The 23651-nt window shown below is 49.9% G+C and overlaps 1 protein-coding gene across 1 annotated transcript in view; it reads right to left on the reverse strand.

Annotated features, from left to right (window-relative positions):
* Positions 1–14296, reverse strand: part of TULP1 (TUB like protein 1) — a 15281-nt gene extending 985 nt beyond the window's left edge. Inside the window, exons 1-14 of the mRNA XM_061397973.1 lie at positions 14095–14296; positions 13945–13996; positions 13475–13553; positions 13048–13215; positions 12236–12385; positions 10894–10995; positions 10690–10806; positions 10259–10377; positions 7065–7070; positions 6799–6969; positions 6525–6637; positions 5414–5525; positions 5234–5332; positions 2692–2863 (exon numbers count right to left, since the gene is read on the reverse strand). Of these exons, the coding sequence (XP_061253957.1) occupies positions 2692–2863; positions 5234–5332; positions 5414–5525; positions 6525–6637; positions 6799–6969; positions 7065–7070; positions 10259–10377; positions 10690–10806; positions 10894–10995; positions 12236–12385; positions 13048–13215; positions 13475–13553; positions 13945–13996; positions 14095–14141 (1507 nt within the window). The 5' untranslated portion in view covers positions 14142–14296. The remainder of the gene's footprint in view (positions 1–2691; positions 2864–5233; positions 5333–5413; positions 5526–6524; positions 6638–6798; positions 6970–7064; positions 7071–10258; positions 10378–10689; positions 10807–10893; positions 10996–12235; positions 12386–13047; positions 13216–13474; positions 13554–13944; positions 13997–14094) is intronic.
* Between the last annotated feature and the right edge of the window lie 9355 nt (positions 14297–23651).

A 23651-nucleotide genomic window follows, 5' to 3' on the forward strand; every position in this document is an offset into this window, starting at 1 on the left:
GAAGCCCTCATCATTGAGGGAAGGGCCCCCATCCTTGCACTGGGATCCCAGTCCTTAGCCACCATGTCAGTCACCCTCCATCCATGCACCCTCTTATCTCACCCAATAAGCCTGCCTACCGCCGTACCCGCCACTGTAAGCCCCCGAGGGCAAGGACCCTGCCTTACCTTCTACTGCCCAGGGCTAGGCAGATGACCTGCCCGCATTGTAGTAACCAGTCAAACTTGCTTATGCCTAGAATCCTTCCTTTCCAACTAAAGCGATTTTACCCCATTCTTCTCATCCCAGACCCCAAGTCCTGAGACCACCAGCCTCATGGCCTCAACCAGTGCCCTCACTCAGCCCCTACCTCATATCTGGCCCAGGTTCCCAGCCCCCATCCCAACACTTCCCCCGGCATCCATGGGACAGGATGTTGCTAAAAATACCCCCAACCCAGGCAGACCAGGCTCCACCCGAAATGTGATCTGGAGATGGGTTTTTAAGACTTCAGGACAGATGACACTGGGGGCACATCCCTAGGATGGAGTGGGGGTGGGGAGCTCGTTCAATGTTAACCAATCCTGGGAACCTGGAAAATCCCTAGGAGATACTGCTCCGTATCCAAATCCCTTCAACCTAGTGGGGACCTCTTCCCCAGGCTTGTAACGGGATGTTTTTGTGTTCTGAGTATATCTTTTTTTCCCTAATTCTACGATGGCAGGCCTTTGACCTCACTGGAAAGAGAATAGAAATGCTTGACTTATACTTCCTACTCCTGAAAGACAATCATCTTGATGGGGTTAGGAGTGGGGCACTGGAGACAGACTACCTGGGTTCTAACCCCAGCTCTGCCTTCACAAGCTGTAAGTTACTCAACCTCTCTGCACCTCGGTTTTCTCATCTGCCAAATGCTGTTCCGTCGCTAAGTCATGTCTGATACTTTGTGACTCCATAGACTGCAGCACACCAGCCCTCACAGGGTTGTTGAAAAGACTTAATGAATCAGTATCTGTGAAGTCCTGAGAACACTGTCTGGTCCACAGAAAGCACTGTGTGTTTCTGAAATAAAATTTGAGGGCCAGGGTAAGTAATGCCTGCAGTTGCTGAGAGACTTGGGTAAGGGACTGCCCTCTCTGAGCCTCAGCATCCTCTCTGGCCACATAGGGGTTGGGCTATAAGTTTTGGGGGGTTTTTCATATTTATTTTTATTGATTTGGCTGTGCTGAGTCTTAGTGGCTGCATGTGGGACCGAGTACCCTGACCAGGGGCTGAACCTGGGCCCCCCGCACTGGGAGCATGGAGTCTTAGCCACAGGACCACCAGGGAAGTGCCCATAAGTTTGTTTTTTTTAACTTTTACTTTTGGCAGAGCCTTGTGGCTTTTAGGTTCCACTTTCAGTACATGATGCAGAGTACATCATGAGAAACGCTGGGCTGGAAGAAGCACAAGCTGGAATCAAGATTGCTGGGAGAAATATCAATAACCTCAGATATGCAGATGACACCACCCTTATGGCAGAAAGTGAAGGAACTAAAAAGCCTCTTGATGAAAGTGAAAGAGGAGAGTGAAAAAGTTGGCTTAAAGCTCTATATTCAGAAAACTAAGATCATGGCATCTGGTCCCATCACTTCACGGGAAATAGATGGGGAAACAGTGTCAGACTTTATTTTGGGGGGCTCCAAAATCACTGCAGATGGTGATTGCAGCCATGAAATTAAAAGACGCTCACTCCTTGGAAGGAAAGTTATGACCAACCTAGATAGCATATTAAAAAGCAGAGATATTACTTTGCCAACAAAGGTCCATCTAGTCAAGGCTATGCTTTTTTCAGTGGTCATGTATGGATGTGAGAGTTGGACTGTGAAGAAAGCTGAGCACCAAAGAATTGATGCTTTTGAACTATGGTGTTGGAGAAGACTCTTGAGAGTCCCTTGGACCGCAAGGAGATCCAACCAGTCCATTCTGAAGGAGATCAGCCCTGGGTGTTCATTGGAAGGACTGATGCTGAGGCTGAAACTCCAATACTTTAGCCACCTCATGCGAAGAGTTGACTCATTGGAAAAGACTCTGATGCTGGGAGGGATTGGGGGCAGGAGGAGAAGGGGACGGCAGAGGATGAGATGGCTGGATGGCATCACCGACTCGATGCACATGAGTCTGGGTGAACTCCGGGCGTTGGTGATGGACAGGGAGGCCTGGTGTGCTGCGATTCATGGGGTCGCAAAGAGTTGGACACAACTGAGCAACTGAACTGAACTGCAGTATCTTATTTCCCTGACAAGGCCATGGCAGTGAAAGTACCAAGTCCTAACCACTGGACCACCTGGGAACTCCCTTTCAGTGTTTTTTAAACTCTAGCAGCATAACTGTCCCTTCAACACAGTCTTACCCAAAACAGCCCAGCATCTGCCCAGGCTCTGGTCAGTGCTAGGACGAGGCCCTGAAAACAATGCACCTGAAGACAGCTGCTTGGAATATCTGAGGCTCTTTGTGGGGTACAATGTGAGTGCCCCCACAGGAGAGAGTGACCTTCCTGAATGTTCTGGCTCCAGGGATAAAGGCCAGCTCCACTCCAGCACGCACATGTGTGTGTGTGTGTGAGACAGAGAGAGGGAGATGGCAGGGGGAGAGGGGAGGGAAAGACCTGAGTGAGGTTTGGGGTCTTGGAGGTGGTAGGGAACAGCCTGGCTTGTGTCCTCAGATACTCACGGTCATCAGCGTGGACAATCTGGAAATTCTTGACTGAGGCCTGGGTGACTCGGCCTTGGAAGTTGAGGGTGTAGGAGCCACTGTCTTCGTTCCAGATGGGGGGCTTATTGTGCAGCTCGATGAGGCTCTCCAGTGTCTTGTTCTGCCAGCGCACCAGCAGCCCGTCGCTGGCCTGGGGTGTGAGGGGTGGGCAGTATTAGGGGCAGGATAGTGAGAGCTGGCTGAGATATCTTGGGACTAACGGGGTGGGGCAGCGGCTGGGGACCTGTGGTGCTTTTATATATGTGTGCAGCCTGGGTGTCAATGGCCATGGTGGCCAGGGTTTCTTTGAGTACACCCACAGTGTCTGTGGCATCCACCTGGCCAGGATGTACGTCTGGGAGAATGGGCTCGGCTGTAGGACGCCAAAGTGAAGAGTTGGAAAGTGAAAAGTAGCATCTGCCGCACAGGAGGGGCTCTGTGCCATCGGTCCCAAGGGGTCTTAGGCCACATGCTAGCATCTATCACAAGGATGAACCAGATATTCTAGGATTTACAAGGAGCTCACAGTTGAGCTTCAAAAGATGTATAGGTACAGAGTAGTTAAAATGTCCTGGAAGAGTTTCTGGAAGGAAGGAGCAGGGTCTATATGAGACATGTATTTCTTTTCTTGGTTTCTTTGTCACCTGTTCACGTTCATGGCTTAGAATGAGTCCACTCAAGATTGTGTCCTCCAAGAAGCCTTGTGACCCCAAGTCTGACTTAAATGTCTTAGCTCTGAATTTCCATAACACCTCGCTCTTATGATTTCTCCCACTGCACTAACAGTGCAGACAGGACAGAATTAGATACCCTAACAGCAGGCGCAGTATTTGACTAATGGCTCTATGCCTTACAGATGACAGGGGATGAGATGATTGGGTGACATCACTGACTCAATGGACATGAGTTTGAGCAGGTTCTGGGAGCTGGTGATGGACAGGGAGGCCTGGCATGCTGCAGTCCATGGGGTCACAAAGAGTCGGACACGCCTGAGTGACTGAAGTGAACTGAACTGAACTCTGTGCCTTAGTTTCCCTCATAACAGGGTGTTGTGAAGATTAAATGATTAATAGTGCATGAAGTGTTGTTTTGAGCAGTTCCTCACACAGAGTAAATGTTCAATAAATATCAGATATTGTTTTGATGGTACCTCTTGTATTGATTTTACATCCTCAATACCTGGCATTAATAAATGATTGTAGAATGAATGAAGTGATGATGAAGAAATTCAGAGCAGCTCTGGGTGTCAGTTCCTACTAAGCCCAAGGGAGGCACCGCCTTTGGAGGATCTGTGTGTCTATTCCAGGATGGGAGGAGCAGTTGTGGAACACACAGGCTCCTAAAGACAGGAGCCACCCAGGGCTTGTGCCCCATGGGTTGGCCAGGTCTCTGATTATTCCATTGTGGCTTTCCAGCAGGGAAAGATGTGTGATCAGCTGATGGGAGTATTCTTTTTCATTGTAAATGAGTAAAGTGACATCACTGTGAGTATGAGACACGCCAGTCAACCGTCTCTGAAATCCCGGGCTCACTCAGCTTGCAGTGCTGAGGGGCAAAGCATGGGTCTGACACACTGAAGGAGGCCCCCTCTCTCTGGGCCAGCTCTCCATCTTGCCCTACATCTCACTCACACACACACACACACACACACACACACACAACAGCCTTTGCTTTTTAAAATATGTCAAATCGTATCACTCCTTTGCCCAAAGCCCTGCTGTTCCTGTTTCTCTGAGTAAAAACCAGCTACACAGGCTCACCTGCCCCTCACTCTCACCTCTCTGACCTCATCTTCCTCCAGCCACCGTGGCCAGCTTGCTGCTCCTCAAACTCAGCAGGCACTCTCCTGCCTCAGGGCCTTTGCACTGGCTCTTCTCCCTGCCTGCATGATCTTTTCCCAGATATCTGCAGGGTTGCTCCTCACCTCCTTCAAATTTCATCTGCTCAGTGAGGCCCACTCTGACCACTGAATTTAAATCACACCTACACACACACATCTCATCTCCTTTCCCTGTTCAACTTTTTCCCCCCCCCCCCCCCCGCCGCTACAGTAAAAACCACTTTCTAACACACTACACAATTTACTTACTTATCACAGACTTTGTCTACCGTCTGTCTCCCTCCACTAGAATGCCAGGTTCATGAGGGTAGATCTTCGTTTTGTTGACTGATGTCTGCAGTTGCCTAGACTAATACTTGGTACTCAATGTATGTGTGTTGAATGAATATATGAATGAATGATTTTGATGTACACTAAAAAAAAAACAAAACACACGAACACAACTAACCAACCCTATTGTGCTCGTTTCAGTGAGTTCAATGAAAACCCTCCAAACTGAATCTATTGTGCAAGTTGCCAGAATGAATTTGTGACGGGGCAATGGGTGTGCTCCGGGTTGGGTATGGGGTAGGCCGAACACCCCTTCCCCACCCCACAGGGCTTCCTGGAAGTGGGTTACAAGCCGGTAACTAGGGAGCAAGACCCACAGGGAAAGGCGTGTCAGGGAGGTGCGGGGCTCACGTTGCGAGGCCGAATGGGCACCCTTTCGTTGTCGGAATTCATGCCAGGAATGATGACCGTCATGCGCCGGGGACCTCGGAAGCCCAGCACATTGGTTTCCTGAGAGGGAGATGCGCATTAGACCACTCGGCGAGGGAAGGGGCCTGCCCTAGGGCATACGGGGACAGAAGGCGCTCTCACGTAGATCACGGCCGCCAGCTCCTGCCGAAGGCTCCCCACGTCCGTGCTACCGCCGCGGTGCGGATTCTGCCCGTTGTCAAAGACAGTAAAGCGGTTCCCCAGGAGGTTGGACCTGCGAGCAGGGTGGAGCTGGGGGCGGGGCTGAGGGGGTTCCACACCCCTTCTTCCAGACCCCTCCTCACAGCCAAGCTTAAGAGCTTTCTGCCTCAAGCATGGGTGTGTCTTAGGACCCTGCCCCTGGCTTTCTGCATGAAGTCTTTTTAAAACCTGGATCTACAGGGAGACTGGGCAGCTTTCAAACCTCAGCTCTTACTAGCTGTATGACCCCAGGCAAGTGACTTACTCTTAGCCTCAACTTCCCCATCTGTAAAATGGGCGTGGTAATAGTATTTTCTATGAATTTGGTTGATAAAATTATTGAATGGATTAATATTTGCAAGTTACCTAGAAATACCTCTGACACAGAGGTAGGCCTTACATATGTGCTTGGTAAAGACATAAAGAAATAAAGCCTGACTTGGGGACTCACTTTCTCCTCATCTCTCAGATTTGTGGTGAGGACTGGATGAGCTATATGGGGAGACATAACACAGGGTGGGTGCTGACTATTTCGTTCGGTCAGTTAATAACTGTTTGTTGAATAGCTACTATGTGCCAGGTGCTAGGAATTCAACCATGAACAAGACAGGCATAATCCCTGCTTCATGGACTTTATGCCCTACTCCGAGTGAGGTCCCAGAACCAGCAGCATGGGCATCACCCCAGTGCGTCTTAGAAATGCAGAAGCTCACTCCCAGCCCAGACCCTCTGAACCCAATTTTCTTTTTTTTTTGGCCTCACCCTGGGGCTTGCAAGATCTCAGTTTCCCAGACCAGGGATTGAATCCAGGCCACCACAGTGAAAGTCCAGAATCTTAACCTCTAGACCACCAGAGGACTCGCCTCACTGAACCATTTGAAGAAGATCCCCAAGTGATCTACATGCATCAAAGCGGACAAGTGTCCATGTATATAGAGAAGCCCGGGGCCGGGGGACAATTCCAGAGTGTCTGAGGTGGGGCACTCTGCACAGCGGGCCAGAGGTGACTGGCCCCCGAGCTCCGCAGCCCCACCTCAGCTTCCCAATGAAATTCTCCCCTCCTCGGGACAGATTGGTGGGATCGCTAGAGATGAGGTAGTTGGCGGTCTTGCTGCGTTTCCGCTTCCTGCCGGCCAAGAGAAACACCTGGGGAGAGGGGCAGCGGAGACGCGCTGGAAGACAGAGGCGAGCAGGAGGGGACCGGGGAGGGGAAGGCCCGTTTGCCCCCCAGCTCCCACCCCCATTCTGGCTCTCGACTGGGGTCCGGGCCCCTCCCCTCTCCCTTCTCCCTCCCTCCTCCAACCCACCTTCTTCTCAGTGTCCAGGTGCAGGAAGTAGGAGGGATACAGGCCCCGATCCATGCCCTTCTTGTCCCGGGTCAGCCGGCAGCGGACCGTCCGGCCCTGGGGGGCAGGCCGAAGCACGAACTCCTGGGGTTCGTCCACTTCCACGGGTGGGGATGGGGCCCTGTCCTCCTTCTGAGTCGGGGCAGAGGGTGCGTCAGCCCCAGAGCACCATCTCCCCCAGCCCTCGGCAGAAGGTCCGGAGCCCGGAGGCAGGCAGGGCAACTCACCGCTTTCTGTTTGGGGGAGAAAACAGAGGCTGCTCCAGGGGTCGCCCTGGGCCCCTCAGCCTCCCCCGAAGCTCGCCAGGCTGTGGGGAGCTTTGTGCTTTATTAAGATTCTGTTTAGCTTGTGGTTAAGAGCCAAGGCTCTGGGGCTAGACAGCTTGGGTTCAAATCCTGGTTCCACCAGAACTGTCTATGATGTTTGTTAATTTTTAACGTCGCCGTGACTCAGTTCGGTTCACCTGAGAAGTATGCAGGATGGGGGTGGATACCTGGGACAGACCTTAGTTTATGTATTTAACAGACACTCATAGTAAGTCTACCGATGTGCCAGGAATTATTCTATGCACTTTCCAAGTGTTCCTCTTTGGAATATTATCATTCTTCTTATCTATAGCTACTGAGGTGGTTGGTCTCTTTATACAGGTGAAGAAGCTGAGGCTCAGAAAGGCTTAATAACTTGCCCAAATTCACATAGTTAGTAAGAGCTGTAGCTGGATGTTGACTGCTGCCCAGTCTTCTGTTAGATGCACAGCCTGTCAAAAGACCTTCCATCACATGGATGCTCTTAGGAAGTGAACTGAGCTGAGGCTGAAGATTTGGGTTACTGTGTTCTAGGCACATGGTGTTAGAAGTGTTAGCTACTACTGTTACTATGTGCGTGCAGGTGTGCTAAGTCACTTCAGTTGTGTCTGACTTTTTGTGACAAGGAAATGGCACCCCACTCCAGTACTCTTGCCTGGAGAATCCCATGGACGGAGAAGCCTGGTGGGCTACAGTCCACGGGGTCGCAAAGAGTCGGACACAACTGAGCGACTTCACTTTCACTTTCATGGACCACAGCCCACCAGGCTTCTGTCCATGGGATTCTCCAGGCAAGAATACTAGAGTGGGTTGCTGTTCCCACCTCCAGGGGGTTTTCCTGACCCAGGGGTTGAACCTGTGTCTCCAGCATCTCCTGCATTGGCAGGTGGGTTCTTTACCACTAGCGCCACCTGTTAGTTTAACAGAAAGTAAATACCCAATGAATGTAGCAGCCAATCTCCAAGATAGTATTTATACTCTAGTGTAGATCCCTCCCACATTGGTCTCTGTGATCAATGGAATAAGGCTGAAGTGATGGGCGGTCACTTTGAAAGCTAGGTCATAAAAGATATTACAGCTTCTGCCTTGCTCTGTCTCTAGGGCCATTCTTGAACTCTTAAGGCAAGTTGGCTACCACATCATAAGGATACTCAAGGGGCCTCTGGAGAGGCCTCCAGCCAACAATCATGATAGTAAACCAATTTAGAAGTAGATCCTCCATTTCCAGTCAAGGTTTGAGAATGGGTGCAGCCCCAGTTGACATCTCAACTGCAAATTCATGGGACACCCTGAGCCAGAACTACTCTTGCTAAACTACTCCTAGATTTCTTTTCTTTTTGAACTTTTTGTTTTGTATTGGGGTATAGCTGATTAACAATATTATGATAGTTTCAGGCGAACAGTGAAGGGACGCAGCTATACCTATACCTGAATCCATTTTCCCCCAGACTCCTCCCGCATCCAGGCTGCCACATGACATTGAACAGAGTTCCCTGTGCTAGACAGCAGATCCTTGTTGCTTATCCATTTAAAATATAGCAGTGTGTACATATCCGTTCCAAACCTCCTAACTATCCCTTCTGCCTATCTAGCCCCCTGGCCACCGTAAATTCGTTCTCTTAAGTCTGTGAGTCTGTTCCTAGATTTCTGACTCACAGAAATTAAGAGGATGAAGTGTTGTTTTAAGTTTTGGGGTGGTTTGTTACATAGCAATACAACAAATGAATAAATGAGCTCATTTTGCTCATTGAAAACTTTTAATAACTCTTTGGTTGCATTAGGCCCTAGGGTGGCCTGATTATTGCCCCTCTGTTCTTACAAGGCTAGTACCCTTTGCTCGTATGTTCTGTCCCTCACATGAAGGGCAACCAAGATTCTAACCCCAACTTTCTCAGCAGGGGAGAGAAGGGACTGCCACCTGGGTATGTGCATTTGAGGAGTAAATGCTCTCTGGGAGCCACCAAGAAGCCCTGGTGGGCTGAGGTTGCCCATTTTGCTGAAGACAGGTTTGCACTGGGTGTGAAGTGAGGCTGGTGTTGGGAAGTGGGCCCTTAAGCTCTGGGTGAGTGGGCATCTCTTCTCCACTCTAGGCTGCTGCAGAAGAATCTTGGGAAACTCAGGACTATGTTTGGAATGCGGTATGGAGAAAGCTGGAACTCATTTAAACATTTCTACATGGTGAATTTCAAGAGCCTACTATATTAAAGGCTCTGCATGCCTGCATATTCTTTCTGGAAGATAATAAACTGGGCTTTCAGTTTATACATCAGTATCTGGTGATCTCGGCCCATGTGAATCAGTCCCTCGGTGTACAAAGGAATAAACCCACAAAGCTAAGACCCCACCCTCACCCCCCAGGCCCTGCCCTCGGGGTGATCTCTCCATTCCTGGAAGCCTATTTCTCAAAGGCTTTCATCACCTTCTCCAGCTGGACCCCTCTCTCTTGCTTACTCCAGCCTGTGCATGTTGGTACCTGAGTCCTGTTTGTGAGGAGGGGCAGCATTCAATATATTTAACAACATGCTCTGCCCCTGGAGACTGCCCAATCAGAATGGACATGGTAGAGGAAGGTCCTGGAGGCCCTTGAGAGCCAGTGTTAACCCTCTGGTCGCTGGATAGTTAGGTTGCTGGAAGGTTGGGAGGTCCTGGGTGGGAGAGGAAGAAGCATTCTGAGCAGTCTCAGAGCAGCAGGGTAGAACTATTTTAATAACTCACAGTCAGCTGGCTGTCAGTCAGTCCCTATGCCCAGGGGTGTGTACGCCTGTGCCTGTCTGACTGTGCTCCACCTCCTGGTACAGAAAATGTGTGTGCTTTCAGGCGGGGCCATGCAAGCACCTCCGGCTGTGTCTGATGGTTAGGCTGCAGTGGGGAGGGCTCAGGGCAGACAGCATAAGGCCCCCGGGTGGCCAGTCCCAGCCTGGTGACCCCGCAACTGCCTCTTCTGTTCCTACAAACCTGGTTCCCTTTGTCCTCGTACCCTATCACCAAAGAGGGAGCTAAGAATTCTAACCCCAAGGGACTCCATTGCCCCAGCCCACGAGGCCCCACACCCAGGTCCCCCAAACCCTGCCACTGCTCCCAGCAGGGACCTCGCCCTCTCCCTTCCAGGCTCCCACCTTTTTGCCTTTTCCCTTGGCTTTGCCCTTCTGATTGCTGTTCTTGGTCATCGCAGCGGCCGCCTCATCGTCCTCCTCCCCTTCCTCCTTCTTCTCCTCTTCGGAGCCTTTGGGAGTTCCTGGGGGTGGAGGGGGAAGCCTGTTTGCACCCTTACCCTGGCATGGGCACATCACGGTTTACAAGGGACACCCACACCTCACCTGGACCCCAGTTCACTATTATCGGAAAGCAATAACCTCAGAAAGGCGAAGACCCTGTCCTGAGGCCACACGGCTTATTAAAGTGGGCGTCAAGGTGCCCCCAAGTCTTCCAACTTGAGAACCTCCGCCTTACCCCCTCTGCCTTACCTGCCCCTCCACACTGACAGCTGACTGCCCCTGGACATCCCGGAACCAGAGCTCACCAGAGCTCACCAAAGCTCACCACCCACCCTTCTTCTTCAGAGCTTTCTCCGCTGGGCACTCCCCGGGAACCAGAAACATGGCTGCTGGTGTCTTCTTCACTGTGCCTGGGCTCACAGAGCAGTCCTTGTCAGCCTCCCCAGACCCTGCTGGTGTGGAAGTGAAGAGGTCACACCCCCACCCCCACCAGCCCCACACCCAGAGACCCTTGCTCCTCCGGAGACTAGGCTCACCTTTCTTCTTCATCTTTCTTATCTTGGTCCCTTCCCCCGCTGGAGCCTCCTTTTTCTTAACTCGAAGAGGTTTCAGTGGGGGGCCAGGGCTTCCCAGATCTCCTGGAAATGGAGGGTGGGGGTTAGACAAAGACGAGTCACACCCTCCACCTCACTCATTGTCCCTTCAGTCCCCTGGGAGGCTCAGAGCTCCTCTGCTTGTCTTGTTTTTAACCCTGAGCCCAGAAAGAACTGAATGAACACCAGGAGTATAATAAGTAGTGAATGAATGAATGCTAGGCCTTCTAAGGAAACTCTGAATCCCACCACCCACCCCATCTCCATCAGAAATCCTCCAAACCTTCTCTGGTCAGAGCTACAGATAGTCCTCCCACTTCGAGAGGCCCAAGGTCCTAGCTATGTGTCTACATTTACACCAGACCCCAGCACCCACCCGTAGGGCAAGGTGCCCAGCCAGGAAGCCATCACAGTATTTACTCACTAACTGATTTTTATTATAATCACTTTGATACTTTTGTAAAAATTATAAATATAATTCATATTGAGTTAAAAAAAAATTAAAAACTCACCAAGAACATGAAAATCCTCTGCCCTCCCTGGCTCAGCACACCCTGACCAGGGGGCTGGGAGGATGGTGGTGATGGTGGCGGGGCGGGGGGCACATATTAATTTAAGGATCATTAGAGGGAAGAAGTTTCCCAGGTGGTGCTAGTGGTAAAGAACCCGCTTGCCAATGCAGAGACACAAGAGAGGTGAGTTGGATCCCTGGGTTGGGAAGATCCCCTGGAGGAGGACACAGCAACCCACTCCAGTACTCTTGGCTGGAGAATCCCATGGACAGAGGAGCCTGGCGCGCTACAGTCCATGGGGTTGTAAAGCGTAGGACACGACTGAAGTGACTTAGCATACAGCATGCTGCTGCTGCTAAGTCACTTCAATCATGTCTGACTCTGTGCAACCCCATAGATGGCAGCCCACTAGGCTCCCCCATCCCTGGGATTCTCCAGGCAAGAACACTGGAGTGGGTTGCCATTTCCTTCTCCAATGCAGGAAAGTGAAAGTGAAGTTGCTCGGTGGTATCCAACCCTCAGCGACCCCATGGACTGCAGCCTACCAGGCTCCTCCGTCCATGGGATTTTCCAGGCAAGAGTACTGGAGTGGGGTGCCATCGCCTTCTCCGATACAGCATGCAGAGGGAAGAAATCACCAAAGGATGGAACACTTGGGTCCAGGCACCTGGTAGCTTTCTGATGTCTCAACCCCTGCACATCCATGAACCCCCAGGCCCCTCTGGGGCCAGTTTTGTGTGTCTTTCTGCCCCCTCTGGACCCTCAACACCCACCCTTTGGACCCTGGGCCTTGGTCTTCCTCTCCTTGATGTCTGTAGAAGCCTTCTCTTTGGGGGGTTTCTTGGGAGGCAGGCGGACTCTCTCTTTCTTTTCCTCCTCTTCGTCTTCATCTTCCAGGTCATCCTCTTCCTCCTCCTCATCCCCTGTAGGTAGAAATTCATCAATATGGGGGTTGGGGTGGGTCCTCTAATCTCTGCGGGTCTCTCCAGATTTCTGGGAGGCAGTGAAGGAGCCAGGGGTAGGAGGCTCCCTTCTGGAACAGAAACAGGAGGAAGATTCTCAAAGAATGCGGTGACCCCAAAGTCTTCCACAGCGTGCAAGTCACACGAGAGCTGGAGTCGGGGTTACGCTGGGGGCTTGGCAATCCTATTCTGGGAAAATGCACTTCTTTGCAGGCCCTTCTCTCTCTGGCTGTCACACACCCTCCTGGCATCTTTCAGTTTCCCCTTTTCCATCCCTTCTAATGAGACACGTGCCTGCTTCTCCCACTCTGCTTCTCCCTACCCTGGTCTGTCTCTCTTTCTAACTCCCAACCAGACCCATCTGAGCTCCCCCTTGCCCCTAGTCCTGGTCTAAGGCAGAGCTCTTAACCACTCCTTTGTGCCTCGGTTTCCCCATCCGGAAAATGGGGAAAAGAACACGAGCATAAAGGGTTTCCTAGTTCAGAGCCAAGGCCAGGGATGCAGACGCTGTTTTCCCCAGCTGTCTGCCTCTCTCCCTCTGTTGTTCCTGTCCAACCTCTCCTCTCCAGTCGCCCGCTCCCCTGCTGGTCTCCAGACGCCCCCTTCCCTCGGGGTTCGCTCACCGTCCTCCGTGTCCGGGGCGTCTGGGGCGCGGGCTACCAAGAAGGTCTCCCGGGGGTCGCGCTTCTTGGCCTCGGGGTCCCTGAGGAACTTGGTGTAGACTGTTGGCGCTGCCCGGGCCTCAGCCGGTCCCTGCGCGGGCTCCTCCCGCGGCTTCCCCTTCCGCCCGGCTGAGCCGAGATGCGCGGGTCAGGAGCGACCCCCACCTCTTCCTGAGAAGGTGCCCGCGCCCCCTCAGGCTCCTCACTCTGGGGGCTCCCCGGGGCTCTGTTTCACTTTGGACACCACTCTCCCGGCTTTCATTCATCCTTTCGCTCTTCCTATCCCCCAGCTCACCCACCTCCCCTTCGTTCTTCGCCTGCGGGCCTTCCCTCACGGGACCCTCATCCTGGGGGTGCCCCGGGACTCGCCCTCCCACCCCCAGCCCACCTCCAGGTCTCCGGGGCTTGGATCCTGTGGGGCAGGGAGCCTCTGGGGCTTCTGGCTTTTTCTTCCTCAACTTCTGTCGCTGCGGAGTGGGGGGTCAAGAGGAGGGAGAGGAAGGAAAGGGGCGGAGGGACTCTGAGGGCTGCCCATCACCCTTCTAATCCCTTGAGCTGCCAGAAATAACCGCGGATTATTGGGAGGGGAACTCTGCCCCTTCCTGGGGCACGATGGATGACTCCCTCCCACGTCTCATGGACACCTCCAATGTCCCAAAGTCCAGGTTCCTCCTCACGACACCCCATGCCCCCCCAAACACCCCTTTCCTGCAAGAACAAAATAAAGCCCAAACTTCCAGGGAAGTAAGGACCCCCAGAGGCTGCCCCGCTCGCTCCCAGATCCCCTGTGCTGCGTGGGGGGGCCCTCTGTCTCCTCCCCAAGCCGGGTGACCTACCTGCTTGGTGCGGGTGACCTACCTGCTTGGTGCGCTGCTGGACCTCGGGGCTCCGGCCTTCCTCCTCGTGTCCGCTGAGGGTAGCAAAGGAATCAGCCTGTCTCCCTCCCCAAACCCTCCATCTGAGCCCCCCACCAGGCTTCAGGTAGGGTGAAGTGGGGGCTTTCCAGACCTGTCTGAGGCCCACACCTCTCGGAGGGTGTCGTCCTGCAGAGGCATGGTGCCCGCGCCTGGCTGCACCCACTTCTCTGGCCACCCTGCAGCTCTAGAAGCTTCCCTGCCCCCGGCCCCAGCTAATCCAGGCTCAGCCTCACCCCCACCTCCTGCAGGCTCCCGAGGGTGGCAGGACTGTGGGAGGGGCTTCTGCCCAGAGTACCCTCCCCCTCCCCGCGTCCTGGCCTACTAAGAGAAGAGGCTGAACTCACAAGATCTCAGATCCCCAGCAGCCTGAAGGTTGGTGTCCCTGTACGAGGTCCCCCCACGCCCTGAGCTTTGACTTAGAGATGCTGATTTGTAATTTGGTGGTGGTAAATGGGGCATGGGAAGAAAACATGAGATCAGATCCTGTATGTATCTTCATTTTTCATAAAAAAAGAATCAAGATTTACTAATATTTAATATATATGGATTGACACATGCATGTGTGTATACTTTATAAAGAAATATGCCTATATTCTGGGTGTAAATGTAAATGTTTCTTAATGATAAGGAACATGCTTTTTAAAATATATTTCAGTTAATTTTTATGAATTTTTTTTTAAGTTTTGTTGATTCAGCTAGTTTTTGTTTTGTTTTTTTTGCCATGCAGCACACAGGATCTTAGTGAGGGATCTTAGTTTCCTCACCAGGGATTGAACTCATGTTCTCTGCATTGGGAGTGCAGAGTCTTAACCACTGGACCACCAGGGAAGTCCTGGAACGTGCTTTTTAAAAAGCTTAGAGACAAGGGAATATAGTGTTGGTATGATTAATATCATGGGAGAGGTTTGGCTAAGTGCAGAGGAAGCTCAGAAGAGGGGCCCAACTGGGGGTCCTAGAGGCTTCCTGAAACCTGATCTAAAACTTGAAAGGGGAGGGGAGTTCTGCAGTCAAAAAAAAAGAAAAGAAAAAGAAAAGGTGGGATGGTTTATTGCTGGAAAATGAACAGCAAGGTAGAGACCTAAGGGTTGGAAACAGATGTATTCAAAGATCTAGCACTGGGAGGGAGGCAGCCGTCTCTGGCATGGGTCAGCCAGCCCTGAGCACAAGCCTTAAACTCTGCTGCTTAAGAGCTGAACATCCTTGGGTGACTGACTTAACCTCTCTGAGCCTCCGTTTCCTCATTTTATGAAATGGGTTTAACAACAGCACTGACCTGGTAGGGATGGTGTGCAGATGAAATGAGATGACAGGTGGAAAGCCACATACAGTAAACGCTCAAAAATCAGTAATTAGAAGGAAAAAAAAAGACAAAAAATTGGTAATTATGTGCCCCTTTTCAGAGCACTTTGGATTCATCTCTGTTTCCTCAGCATTTACAGCACAACTTGGTACATGGTTGGGGTTCATTTTTTGCATCAGTAAATTAGCACTTTTTTTCCTTTTATGCCCACAAGGTTTGTGAGATCTTAGTTCTCTGACCAGAGATTGAACCCAGGCCACAGAAGTGAAGGTGCTGAGTCCTAACCACTGGACTGTCAGGGAATTCCCTATTTCATTTGATTTTCACTGGACAATAGTCCAGTGATATAGGTAAGGTAGAGATTATTATTTCTATTTTATAGGTGGAGAAACTGAGGCCCAGAGAAATGAAGTGACCTGCTTAGTATCGGCCAGATGGTAACCAGAACTGTCTCCTGTCAGAGCTTTTGCTTTTAGCCCTTTTATGTTTTATATGGTCATAATGATTAGATGGATTTTGAATGAAACAGTCTTTTTGTTTTTCTCCACGTCCTTGGTCCACCTGGTCCCAATTTGCCATACATAAATTTCCTAAAATGCTGCTTCTTCAGTTCACACCTTCGCTCCGAAATCATCACTGTGTCCCTACGATCAGGTTTAAGTGCGCTGGGCTGGTGTTCCGGGCTCTCCCTGACCTGGCCCCAGTCTGCCTTTCTCACTACAGGGCTGTCTCAAACCCTACTCTCCATCCAGCCCCGTAGGTTTACTTACTGCCTTTGTGCTTCCTCTCCTCCATACTTTTGCTGCAGCCGTTTCATGAAATCCATCCAACCCTCACTCAGTCATTCAGTCGTGTCCGAATCTTTGCAACCGCATGGACTGTAGCCTACCAGGCTCCGCCGTCCCTGGGATTCTCCAGGCAAGAACACTGGAGTGGGTTGCCATTTCCTTCTCCAATGCATGAAAGTGAAAAGTGAAAGTGAAGTCGCTCAGTTGTAAATAGCCCTTAAGTCCCCACTGCTAAGATTCCTCAGTCCTCATCTGCCTCTGAATGTGTGATAACCGGAGCAGCATTTATTGACCAGCTACTGTGCATCAGGTCCTTGTTCCCATTCTCTCTCCACTGAGGCAGATAGTAACACCTTGATATTAAAGGTGAGGAAACTCACAGCTGAGAGTCATCAGCAAGCATTTCCTGGGTACCAACTCTGTGCCAAACAGCACTGGTTATACAATGATGGACAAAAGGATGTGGTCCCTGCCCTCATGGAGCTTCCATTCTTGTGAGAAATGGAAGAGAGCAAAGCCATGAATATGCAAATTACCAGGGAAGCCCAGTTATAATGATATCATTATTATTAATTCTAATAACTGCCAGGAAAGGAAAGAACTGGGTTCCATGAGACTAGCAGGGGGGACCAGTCTGGATTTAGAGGATAGATGAGGCTGAGAAGGGAATTTAAAAAAAAATTATTTATTTATAATATTCGGTCGTGCCAGGTCTCAGTTGCAGCTTGTGAAATCTAATTCCCAGACCCGGGATGGAACCCAGGCCCCCTCCATTGGGAGTACAGAGCTTTAGCCACTGGGGCACCAGGGAAGTCCTTGAGAAGGGGATTTTAAACTGAGACCTGAAGGATTTCAAAGACTAGGAAAGAGAATGTTCCAGGTAAAGGGCACAACTTAAGAACATGTTTCCAAGCAACAAAGAACTTGGCATAATGTAGCAGTGGGAGCCACAGCCGCCTCAACCAGGACTTAAGCCTAAGAACCACCCTTCAGAGGGAATCTCTAACCTCAAACATGTCCGAGCCGAGAACCATGGGGAGCCTGGGGCTCAGCGGGCTGTAACCCTAAACATCCAGGTTCCAACCCTGCTGGGGTCCCAGAGACACTTCTCTCTTGCCCACTCTTCTCAAAAGCAAAGATTCCTGAACCCGCCTGTAGGAGGTGTGTGGGCTGAGCTTTGGCCGACACCAGAGGTGGACTCTGCTTCTGAGTTGGGGGGCAAATCTGTGCAGCAGAAACTTTAACTTGAAAGAAAAGGTAAATTCACTTCTCAGATCTCTCCTCTTGGGTTGCATGCCTGTGATCAACACTTACATAACAAAGTGTCCATTTAGTTGCTTTTATTTCCTGTTCCGAAGGGTCTCGAATCAGCATTGTCTCTGTGCCTTTTGCACGCGGCAGCTGAGGAACACTACAGAGTATTAATTCATAGCAATGTGTACCTACATAAGTCTGGACATGACTTGTGAAGCATGGTAGCAATTCTTCATGTTGGATGAAGAATTGGATGATATTTTAAGAACAGTCCGGTTTTCCTAAAAGTGTTAAATAAGATGAAATTAAAACTTCTAAAAACCATTTAAATTTGATTAATTGGGGGATATTTATTAAGTGTAAACTATATTTGCCTTCAACTTTTAATATATCATTTTGAATATATTCGAGGAAAAGTCACTTTTCGAAACATACATGAAAAATAATTTTAATTAAAAAGTTTAACATTTACTTAGTTACTTTAAGGAGAATGTATTCACATTTTGTACACTTTGAATGCAGTGACATGTTTTTAATCCTTGGAGAGTTAGTCTGGGTCCAGATCATGATAGAAGCAGAAAATAGCCAAATGAAACACAGAAAAGAATAAAAAGAATCTTCAGAGTTTTGTTGGGGACCTTCCCTAGTGGCTCAGCTGGTAAAGAATCTGCCTGCAATGCGGGAGACTTGGGTTTGATCCCTGGGTTGGGAAGAGCCTCTGGAGAAGGGAAAGGCTACCCACTCCAGTATTCTGGCCTGGAGAATTCCATAGTCCATGGGGTTGCAAAGAGTTGGACATGACTGAGTGAGTTTCACTTTCACTTTTCACAGTGGGAAACTTAGAGATGTGTGTGAAACTTAGAGATGGGTCAGTGTTTAGATTTGGGCCAAGGATGGGTAGGTTTAGGATTGGCCATTAAGACTTTGCTGAAAATGAGAGTTTAGTGATAAGATTCATGTCAAGAACACACATAGGGACTTGCTTGGTGGTCCAGGGGCTAAGAGTTTGCACTCCAAATACAGGGGGCCTGGGTTTGATCCCTGGTCGGGGAACTAGATCCCACATGCCCCAACTAAGAGTTCTTATGCTGCAATTAAAAGAAAAAAAACAAAAAAACAAAAAAAAATCTTGAATGCTGCAACTAAGGCCTGGAACATTCAAATAAATACCAAAAAAAATTTTTTTTAAAAGAACACATATCTTCTGGTACCTTCTGCTCTGACAGCAGAACACCAAGCCTCTCCACAAAGAAAAACAAGCTTGAGACTTTGTAACTACACTTTGTTCTGGTCTAAAAATGACATTTCTCTTTGACCATTGGCATTAGTCACCAGACTCAATTCCACTGGAATTTTAGCTATTTCCTAAAATTAAATCTACTTTCAGAAGACAAAGATTTGCTACCACCAATGACTTGGATGCTGATCAATAACGACTCCTGCCATGTGTTGGGCGTTGTTCCCAGTGCTTTCAGCTGATTCTTATAGCACACTTGTGTGTCTGTGGCTCAGAGAAGCTAAGTAATTTGTCTAAGGTCACACCGCTGGTGCTTGGTGGAGCCATTCCATGGACAAGCGCCTGCTAGGTGTGCGGTATTCACTTGTGTTATCTCTAGTCCCTGTGGAAACTTTGAAAGGCAGGTGAGCACATGAGTTCACCTCTCCATTTTCTAGACAGTAAAGTGGTTACAATAACTGTATCTGACTTTATGGAAGTTGTGAAAAGCAAATGGATTGATCCACGTTCGGTGCTTAGTGCAGTGCCTGGCATAGAACCGATGTCTTATCAAGGTCAGCTGTGTGGTGCTTTATGTATAAGGAAAGTAGGGCCCAGTCCTAGAGACTCGAACCCAGCCCTCCCTGGTTCAGCCTGTGTGGTGCAAAGGAGAAAAGAGGGGATTTTGGAGAAAGTCTGAAGCAGTGGTTAAGAGCTGGAGATTTTACCCAGAAACAGACCCATGCGTCCTGCTTTTCCATGTCCCAGCGGGGTGACCTTGGGGAAGTTATCCCCCTTGCTTAGAGCCTATTGCCCTGAGCTTCAGTTTCTCAATCTGGCAAAATACATTTGTACCGTGAAAGGATCCATTCAGGTGGGCTTTTCAGAAACCGGGAAACTCTAGCTGCCTCCGGTGTTCAGGCTCTTGGAAAATAGAAAATAGGTCTTAGCTTTGAAATGGCCGATTTTTGTCAGCTTTATTTTGTTGAAGAATGGGGCTTCTTTTATCCATCAGGGTGCTATTGATGTCATATAGCCCCTGGCAGACTGTTCTAGAAGGGAGTTTCTCTCAGTGAGCTCTAGCCTTGCAGTGCCAGGGTCTTAGTCTTTTTTTTTGGCTGCATCGGTTCTCAGCTGTGGCATGTGAACTCTTAGTTGCGGCGTGTGGGGTCTAGTTCCCTGACCAGGCATCAAACCCAGGCCCATGCATTGGGAGCTTGGCGTCTTAGCCACTGGACCACCAGGGAAGTCCCCAGGGTCCTAGTCTTAGCCTTGCTTCTTGGATAAGGAAACAGAGGCTAAGGAAGGTTAAGCCACTGTCCAGGGTCTCACAGGAGGACAGGCGGGAGTGAGCAGGATTCAGGTCAGCTGTTTGAGCTCAGAGCCTGGGCTGAAGGAAGCCCTAGTGACAGTTGGGCGCTGGCCGAAGGAGCTGAAAATGGTGTTCCAGCTTGGTTTTTTCCTCATGGAATGCACAGGCTGTGAGATGAGGTTATTGGGAGGCACAGAGAATAAAACTGGGGCACTGATGTCTCCTCTAGAAAAGGAGAACATGACAAATAATATTACTGGGGTTTCTGAAATGCTTGAAATTACTCCTTGCAGTAAAGCAGTGATTCTCAAAGCAGGTTCCCTGGACCAGCAGCATTACTGGGGAACAGTAATGGTTCCCTCGGCATTACTGGGGAACACGTTAGAAGCATGGATGCACAGACCTCACCTCTGACTATCAGCAGCTCTGGGCTGGGGCCCAGCCTTCAGCATTCTAGCATAGCCTCTGGGAATTCACATGCCCACCTGACTCTGAGAACCACTCAGCCCAGCACCGTCTCCAAGAGGCCTTCGAGAAATGAGGATACTATCTCCCCACTGGGTAGTTCCCCACACGTCTCTGAATGATGTCACAGGAGCTATGAAGAAAAGCTCCCTGAGGCCAGGGACTTTGTCCATTCTGTTCACAGCTGTCTCTCCAGGGCCCACGGTGTGTGATGAGTAACTAAATGGGGAGAGAGAGACAAAGAACTGTCTTGGATGCTGTGAATGGGGAGGGGAGACCCCGCCTGTTTCTTATTCTGTCTTGATCCTGCAACATGTGACTCTAGTGTTTCTAGTGTTTAAAGATCCAGATTTCTGGCACAAGTGGGCCCTTAAACACCTGTCTCTCCACCTAGTGCTCAGGGAGGAGATGTGGCCTTCTGCTACCCCTGGTGGAGCAGCCGCCTGGCTGTTGTTCTAAGTCCGTTTGTCTCCAATGTGGTGTATGCCTGTGGCAGGTACACTATTTGACAGGCGATTTATGAGACTTTTTCTTCAAAAACGTTTCCTTTTTTTCCCATCCAATGTTCATTTTTTTTCCTCCAGTGGTGTTTGTTTTTTTTTTTTCTTTATTTTTGAAACAATTTCAAATTGACACATAAGTTTCCAGAATAGTGTGATAAACTCTGGAATACCCTTGGCCAGAGACCGAGAGGTTTTTCCTACTGTCCCAGTATTGGCCGTTATAGGTTCAGGGGAACACTTTGCATTGGTCATGATGTCTCTCTAGTCCTCCTCAATCTCTGAGGAATTGTCAAGGGCAATTCTGCTCTGTGCGATTTTCACTTATGGGTGTGTGTGTGTGTGTGCATTAGTCACTTAGTCGTGTCCGACTCTTTGTGACCCCGTAGACTGTAGCCCACCAGGCTCCTTTGTCCATGAATTCTCCAGGCAAGAATACTGGAGTGAGTTGCCATTTCCTTCTCCATCACTTATGCGTAATTACCCTGATTTAATAGTTGCCTTCAGGCCCAACCTCCGAATAAGAAGCCACTTCCTGGACATTGTCTCAACTGAATCCTTAAGGGTGACCAGGGACTATGAACCCAACCTAAAGCCGTGTAAGTGACAGGTAACAGAAGCCCAGTGTAAAGTAGCATAAACACAAAAGATTGCACCCTCAACTAGGTCAGCTAGAGGCAGTCTCACCTCTGGCATGGCTGTACCCAGGGGCTCAAAAGGCGTCCCCAAGTCCCTCTCTCTCACACTCTCTGCTCTCCTCTGCGTTCCTGGGAAAGGTGACCTCAGACGACTCCCTGAGCTCATTAGCTCCCCCAAGCGGACGCCTGACTGGCTGCACTTTGGTCCCTTGCTTACCCCTGGATCTAAGTCCTAGGATGGGTGTACTCTGATTGGCCAGCTCAGACCTGTGCCCGCCTCTGGGCGGGGCTCTCTGTGATTTTCGAGAACAGTAGTTCTGAAAAAGGAAAGAGGATTTCTTCCTCTTCTGACCGCTCGGTGAGCAGTCCGCACCCGGAGCTGCTGTCGGAGTGAGGAATAATAATAGCAGCAGCTGTAGCCGTAACATTTATTGAGAGCTTGCTGGGTTCTGGGCATCGTTCTAAGTGGGTTTCCTATCAATTAGCTCATTTAATACTTAGCCATATTGTGCCGTCGATTTTTACTTTCATACATGCTTTCCATACCAGCAGCTTCACAGACAGGTGCAGTCACTTGCCCAAGGCCAACACAACTAGTACGCAGCAGAACCTGGTGCCCCACACCCTCGGGCGTCACTCTAGAGTGCGTCCTGGTGCACACAGAAGTTCGCCCTCCAGTTACCTCTCAGTGGTAGAACCAGGTCTCCTGCTCCAGGCTGGGGCTGTCACGTGGCACGGTCATCCCCCGGTGCACCTATGAACCTGGGGCAAGTGGAACGCCTGGGCCCAGATCGTTTATGGGAAGTTTGCTGTTACCCACAGAGCAGAGAGCAGGGCCCCGAGCCCCAAGAAACAGAAAACAGACGGAGTGAGTTTAGAGCAGTGGTTCACACGGGCCGCCCACAAGAATACTCGGGGGAGCTGAAGCCATATCCCAGGCCAATTAACCAGAATCTCTGGGGTGGAGCCCAGGCATGAATATTCTTTAAGCTTCCCCAGGTGAATTCAGTGTCCTGCCCAGGCAGATAATCACTAGTTTGTAGGCTTTCTAGCTTAATAGAAATAACCATAGTTTAAAATCTGCCTGGGTTTGACTGTTCTTTAGTAAGAAAGCATGAAGATTCTGGCTGAATCAGTTTCACAAGGTTTTTGCGTAACCTGAGTGTCCAGAGCTGAAAAGCCTGTGGCTGTTTAGAAGAATCAAACATTATATTAAATTTTGGTGAAAATTTCTAACTCTGTAGCCTTCCTTTCTGGAAAAAGAAAATAAAATCCTTTAAAAAATATCCACCTGGGCTTGAGATTTGGCTTCACTGTCACAAGCTGTGTGATTTTGTGCCTGTCACTTACCTTCTCTAAGTCTCAATTTCCTCGTCTGTGGGAAAGTTCTAAGTCCCTCTTCTTTATGTGAAAATCAAATGAGATGATACCTATAAGACCTCCAGCATAGAACTGGCACTCAGCTCCATTCTTACTATCAAGGAGGAGTCAGGACAGAAGTGGCTTCTGCAGGACCATCCAGGGAGTCAGTGCCAACGACTTACCATCCCTAGGCTGAGGCTGTGGAGTGGACTCTGGGAGCCTCAGACCCCAGCCCCTCCCGCCTTGATCTTCCACCCTCGCAGAGGGGCCTAAGGCTTTTGAATAGGGTGAGCTTGGGATGGAATGGGCCGGTGGGAGTTGGGGCAGAGTTGGATGGGGAAACGGGGAAGTCAGGGTGTGTGCACTGACTTAGTCTTACCACCAGGAGGCGACAGGAACCCACCCACTGTGAGAAGAACAGTCAGGCTGAAGGAGCGGACGACTGGGGATAACACAAAGATATTAGAGGACTTTTTTGAGTACTAGGTAAATGCTAAAGCCTTATTTTCTTTCATTTCCATTTACTTCATGCAGGAGTCCTGGGGTAGGCGCCATTACCCTCCTTTACGGGATGAAACTGAGATGGTGCTGGTGACTGGCAACCAGGAATTTAACTGAAATCAGTCAGACTCCAGGTTAGTCTCTTAATCACTGAAGTCATATGTCGCAGCTGCAAGGGTCTTTAGAAATTCTCCGGCCATGTGATTCCCAAACCTGTTTGATGATAAAAATCACCTGAGGCTCTTCAAAAAATTCCAAATTCCTGGGTCCCAGGACAGGCATTGAATTAGAATTTCCCAGGAAAATGGGCTT

The sequence above is a fragment of the Bos javanicus genome, chromosome 23 (assembly GCF_032452875.1).
Source record: "Bos javanicus breed banteng chromosome 23, ARS-OSU_banteng_1.0, whole genome shotgun sequence".
NCBI classification, from domain to species: domain Eukaryota; kingdom Metazoa; phylum Chordata; class Mammalia; order Artiodactyla; family Bovidae; genus Bos; species Bos javanicus.